General features: G+C 45.7%; 1 protein-coding gene across 1 annotated transcript in view; it reads right to left on the reverse strand.

The window, feature by feature from the left end:
• Nucleotides 1-4,316, reverse strand: part of LOC127002274 (uncharacterized) — a 5,568-nt gene extending 1,252 nt beyond the window's left edge. Inside the window, exons 1-4 of the mRNA XM_050868085.1 lie at nt 4,023-4,316; nt 3,186-3,334; nt 2,336-2,486; nt 1-286 (exon numbers count right to left, since the gene is read on the reverse strand). The exon at nt 1-286 is cut by the window's left edge and continues 1,252 nt beyond it. Coding sequence (XP_050724042.1) covers nt 150-286; nt 2,336-2,486; nt 3,186-3,281 — 384 coding nt within the window. The 5' untranslated portion in view covers nt 3,282-3,334; nt 4,023-4,316 and the 3' untranslated portion in view covers nt 1-149. The remainder of the gene's footprint in view (nt 287-2,335; nt 2,487-3,185; nt 3,335-4,022) is intronic.
• Nucleotides 4,317-6,502: the final 2,186 nt, after the last annotated feature.

Below are 6,502 nucleotides of genomic sequence, written 5' to 3' on the forward strand. Positions count from 1 at the left end.
TACATACAACACACTCAACAAATCTCTACGACCCACAAATCTACTGGGCCAACCTTAGCACTGGGCGGCCGCTAGATCCCTCCCTCGCAGGCTCACTATAACCAGCTCAAGGGGAGAGGGAGAGGCTGTTAGGTGTGCGGGGAAGGTGTTCAGCGTATGCAGTGGTCGGGGCGGTACGTGCAGAAGACTGTTCTATAGCGAACTCTGGCCACGATTCGCCACTCGTCGTCGGTGCATTGGACGGGGCGAGGGAGGCGGCAGCACTTGTCATAAAGCTCCTGGGCATCTGTGAAAGGGAGAAAAGACGTGTGTATTAGATAGTATAGTTCTTGGACGTCTGTGAAAGGGATGAAAGACGTGTGTGTTAGATAGTTCGACAGATACCAATGCATAGTTCTTGGACGTCTGTGAAAGGGATGAAAGACGTGTGTGTTAGATAGTTCGACAGACACCAATGCATAGTTCTTGGACGTCTGTGAAAGGGATGAAAGACGTGTGTGTTAGATAGGGTGACAGGCACCAATGCATAGTTCTTGGACGTCTGTGAAAGGGAGAAAAGACGTGTGTGTTAAATAGGGTGACAGGCACCAATGCATAGTTCTTGGACGTCTGTGAAAGGGAGAAAAGACGTGTGTATTAAATAGGGTGACAGGCACCAATGCATAGTTCTTGGACGTCTGTGAAAGGGATGAAAGACGTGTATTAAATAGGGTGACAGGCACCAATGCATAGTTCTTGGACGTCTGTGAAAGGGATGAAAGACGTGTATTAAATAGGGTGACAGGCACCAATGCATAGTTCTTGGACGTCTGTGAAAGGGATGAAAGACGTGTATTAAATAGGGTGACAGGCACCAATGCATAGTTCTTGGACGTCTGTGAAAGGGATGAAAGACGTGTGTATTAAATAGGGTGACAGGCACCAATGCATAGTTCTTGGACGTCTGTGAAAGGGATGAAAGACGTGTGTATTAAATAGGGTGACAGGCACCAATGCATAGTTCTTGGACGTCTGTGAAAGGGATGAAAGACGTGTGTTATATAGGGTGACAGGCACCAATGCACAGTTCTTGGACGTCTGTGAAAAGGAGAAAAGACGTGTGTGTTAGATAGTTCGACAGACACCAATGCATAGTTCTTGGACGTCTGTGAAAGGGATGAAAGACGTGTGTATTAAATAGGGTGACAGGCACCAATGCATAGTTCTTGGACGTCTGTGAAAGCGAGAAAAGACGTGTGTGTTAGGTAGTGCGACAGACACCAAAAGGGAAGGTAGACAGTGTTAGCCAATGAGGAAGGAAGAAAAAAATGACTGAATTAAATAGCGAAACAATGAAATCTTAGAAGGTTACGTAGTTATGAGTGACTGAGAGAAGGAGAACGAGGAAGAGGACGAGGAGAACGAGGAGGGCCAGAAGGAGGAGAAAGGAGAAGAAAAAGAAGAAATAGGGCAAACACAGACACACACAAAAAAACGAGACCAAGAAAAAGAATTAGGACACACACACACACACACACACACACACACACATTGACGGCCCGAGCACCCCCCTGGCGGCCAAAATAGCTCCGTTGCTCGCTATAATGGAAGAGACAAGACCGGCGGGCGAGGAGACTTACCTTCTGACTGGCGGAGGAAAGAAGAGGAAAGATTTTGCTACCTGGAGGAAAGGGGAGGAGATTTTGTTACCTGGAGGAAAGGAGAGGAAAGAATTTGCTATACCGCCTTACTTTTCCTTTCTCTGTCTGTCTGTCTGTTTTTATTCCTCTCCATCTCTCTCTCCCAGCATCCTTATAACTCTTACTCTCCTTCTAAAACGCTGTACTATACTCTGTACCATACTATCTCTCTCTACTCTCCCTGTTCTTTATATTCCTTACCAAGCATCACTAGAACACCAACTCTTCCAAAACTCTCTTTCTCTCCCTCTGTTTTCATGTCGTAACACTAATACCACTTACTTTCCTTATGACAATCTAACTCTCTTCCTCCCTTGTCCCTTTATCTTCCTGTCACCACTCTCCAAGCATCACTAGAACACCAACTCTTCCAAAACTCTCTCTTTCTCTCCCTCTATTTTCATGTCGTAACACTAATACCACTTACTTTCCTTATGACAATCTAACTCTCTTCCTCCCTTGTCCCTTTATCTTCCTGCCACCACTCTCTAAGCATCACTAGAACACTCACTCTCCCAAAACTCTCTCTTTCTCTCCCTCTATTTTCATGTCGTAACACTAATACCACTTACTTTCCTTATGACAATCTACCTCTCTTCCTCCCTTGTCCCTTTATCTTCCTGTCACCACTCTCTATGCATCTCTACAACACTCACTCTCCTCCACATTGGGCATCTTCTCCCGGTCCTCGTCACACAGTCTGGTCAGGGGTATGAGGTGGTACACTCCCAGCGCCGGCACTCGGTTGCACGTGATGTACCTCAGCTGGTCCCGACCCTCCAGCTGGATCAGTCGCTCGAGCAGGCACTGAGTAAGGGACAAGCGGGGGATGGGTATTAGTTAAATGGAAAGAGGATTGAAAATGAAAGATTGACTCTGTGTAGTTAGTTAAAAGGCCTTCTCCGATGTGTTTAAGGTTGTGTTAAGGTATTGTTAAGGTACTGTAGGATTGTGTTAAGGTATCCAGTTAGTAAGAGGGTTAATGCTTTGTCTCTAGGTGTGGAATAAAGCAAGGTTTGTTTAGGAAAGCTGTAAAAGTCCTTTCTCACACGCTTTCTTTCTTCTTGATCCATTAATATTAATTAACTACAGAGTTATTTAAAAGCAAAGGGAGATGGTTATTGCTAAAACTGAGTATATGTAGTTAGGTAAAAGGTCTCTGATGTGTATTATGTCAGTGCTAAAGTACTGTAGGATTATACTGAGGGATGTACTTAAGAGGTTAGCGTTTTCTTTCTCTGCAAAGGAAACGTAATATTTATTTCTGTCAGTTTGGAAAAAAAGAATGCAAGGTTTGGCTAGGAAAGCTATGAGTCCTTTCTCGCACGCTTTCTCTCTTTTTATCCATTAAGATGTTAGATACTTACTTAGTTAAAAGGAAAGGAAGGTTGTTATTGTTAAGACTGGGAACGTACTTAGCAGGTTAGTGTTTTCTCTCTGCGCGTGAAAACAAAGAGTCCAAGATGTAGTTAGTGGGTTAGTGTAGAAGCGGGAGGTGGTGCTGACCATGACGGGGGGGAGCTTGGCCTCAGCCGCCTGCAGCACCACCAAAATCACCGTCAGCGTGGCCGCCAGCGTCAGCACTCCGCCCCGCGCACTCATCTGCACAAATGCTGAAGTGAACCAACCTGCTGAGCTGTGACACAAGGCAGCGGCTGAAACAATGGACGAAAAATAGGTGAAGACTTGCAGTCTATCACACAGTAGATGTCCGTCATGTTTATCTGCACTGTCTTATTCACACTGTTTGTTTCGATGAGAAGGACAGGTACAACAACTACCAATGCACAACTATGAATGATATAAACAAATTAGGGGATAAAAATGGATCGTGGGGGACGCCGGTGGAGTGTCACCCAGCAAGGCCTCCTGAACACTGACTTTAACTTAAACACAAATATAATGGCCTTAGCTTGAGAGAGACGTGGACTCAACCAACTTCAGGACACTCGGACTTTGACTTAGGGACTTGTAGAATGGATTCGACAAACTGACTGACCTGACGTACTCTCATAAACTCACTCAGCTCCTTATGTACCCTTGGGAAGACCTTGACACTCAGACTTTGATTAAGGACTTGTAGAATGGACTCAACAGGACAAACTGAATGACTGACTTGCTCGTATGGACTTAACCAGCTTCAAGACCCTTGGGAAGTACTAATGACACTTATAACATGACTTAAGGACTTGAAGAATAGACTCAACTTGAAAAACTGAATGACTGACTTACGTTGATGGACTTAACCAGCTTCTGAAGACCCTTGGGCACTAATGACACTTGGAATGCGACTGAACGACTTGTAAAATGGACTCAATTGGACAAACTGAATGATGGACTTACGTTTATGGACTTAGCCAGGTTCTGAAGTCCTCTTGGTAAGTCTCCTTTTCACTCTCACCGAAAAACGACCTCAACTTCCAAAAGGGCGAATTTACAACCCAACGCAATGGCCCGATCAACAGTCTATTAGCAGCGGCACACAATTATCTCTTGGCTAATTGACTTGGCGGCTCATTAGAGGGTCTCGTGGCGATCACACTCACATTAGCGCTTGACTGATTGACTGATTGGCGGATTGGAGGCACAAAGTGAGGTCGCGTGTTGCTCTCCAGACAGTCGATGAAAGAGTGAAGTTGACCCGATCATCTTGTGGATATAGTCATCGGCGTAGGAGGAGGGAGGAGGAGAGGAGGAGGGGGAGGGGGAGATAGGGGTATAGGGAGGATGAGGTGATGCTGAGGATAGGAAAAGTAGGAGGAGGAGGAGGAGGAGGAGGAGGGTAAAGGACGCCGTAAGAATGGAAAGAGAAGAGGAGGCAGAGGAAAGATGCAGATAAAAAAGAAAAAAAGGAAAAAATGAAAAAGAACTAGAAGAAAACAGTTAACTGGTTAAGAGGAGGAGAGGGAGAAAGAAGGAGTAGGAGGAGGAGGAGAAGGAGAAAGAGGAGAAGGGGGAGGAGGTATTGCTAACTCCACCCTTTCGTCAGTGCTTACAATTCGCTGATGGCCGAGGTCTGAGTCGCAGCCTCGCCCCTCTACGCGATGCAAGTGTTGTGTGGTGTGTACAAATAGTTATGAATCACTGTTTACTTGTATGAACGGACGGAAGGCGTAAATGAAAATATTAATACTACAACTACTACTATTGCTACTGTTACTACTACTACGAACCAAGTGTTGTGTGGTGTGTCAATAGTTATGAATCACTGTTTATTTATATGAATGGACGGAAGGCGTGAATGAAAATACTACTACTACAACTACTACTACTACTACTACCATTACTATTATATTGCAGAATTTACCAGTGGAAGGGATAAAAGAGTTCAGATGCGAGTGACTTCTTGCATAAGGGATTTGGACAGTATAGGGATGAGCAAGAGTAGAAAGTCGTGTTTTAAAGTTTACCAGCGGAAGGAATAAAATAATGCAAATGCTGGTGAACTCTTGCATAAGGGATTTGGACAGTATAGGGATGAGCAAGAAGGGAAAGTCGTGTGCAGCGGGACCGCGGGAGGGGGTAGGGAGGCATACAGTTAATAAGTTCAGAAGAGCAGTCAGCATGAAAGTATAGATAAAAAACAGAAAGAGAAGCAACAACTGGTCGAAGAATGCGTGACAGGCCTTGGTACAGCGCCTTGGCGGCGTCATAACAGAGGTGACTTGAGCAACATCCAAATATTGACGTTTTTCGAAGCTTTCTGTCACTTGGGGCTGAGTGTTGCATTCCTCCTGTTGCCAAAGCCCCTACGAATAGCTGCTTGAGGTTGTGTAAGGTATGGTGTAACGTGTGCATGTGTGGATGTGAGGTGGGAAGGTATGTAGGAGATATAGCGATTGATAGATAGATAGATAGATAGATAGAGATAGATAAAGAGAGGGAGAGAGAGAGAGATTAGTTAAGAAGAAGGTTTTATCACACTGTATACCTCCTCCTCCTCCTCCTCCTCTGGCATTCATCTTCCGACCTGCTTGAAGAAATAACTCATGACACACACACACACACACACACACACACACACACACACACACAAATCAGAATACAAGCCTAGCATCTCGGTTCTTGCTGTTAACTCCTCTTTCTCCTCCTCCTCCTCCTCCTTATTGACGCAGCCCAATAACCCATAATCCCTCTCTCCTTGACCTCAACAACCTTTCGCCAATGCAGTGTTGTAGCTACCCGCGGCCCTCCACGCCCAAAGTAGCCCATGAATTCTCCGCCATGAATGACCCGCTAAACTTTACAATACTACATGCATCATCTATAGTTTTAAAGGTAATTGTGTCCTGTATGAGTCTCCACAGACCACGACTTTCATACAGGCCCGTCAAAGCCGCTCCAGAGATAGCCCAAACCGACGCGAAAAACCGCGACGTAGGCGTTGGCAACGTTTTATTGCATGCCAGAGTTTACTGAGTAATCTTCCTCTTCTTCCTCCTGTGGCCGGTTTCTGACTGTATCTTCCTCTTCTTCTTCCGGGGGTTGAGGGAGCCCTGGTGTCTCAACAGCAACGCAAAAAGGAGAGTGTTAAACAAAAACAACGTTAGTCTTCGTTCAGCTTTCTCGAGGACTATGGTAGGACTCAACCCCTCCTCGGCACCCCTTCCTTGATACCTCTTCACCTTGTCTACCTTGTCGTGTGGATTTCTGTGCGTTTTGATCCCTATATCAGCCCCCACGACCATCCAGAGGGTTAGTTTCGTGTCCTCAAAACAAAAGGTTGCACCAAACACTTGGGGCGCGCGTCAAGCCTTGCGGGACCTCGCTCACTCCGCCAGACCTATGATCTAATTTTAGCCCTTGGCCCGGCCCAGGGAGAC

This window comes from Eriocheir sinensis, chromosome 22 (genome assembly GCF_024679095.1).
Source record: "Eriocheir sinensis breed Jianghai 21 chromosome 22, ASM2467909v1, whole genome shotgun sequence".
NCBI lineage: Eukaryota > Metazoa > Arthropoda > Malacostraca > Decapoda > Varunidae > Eriocheir > Eriocheir sinensis.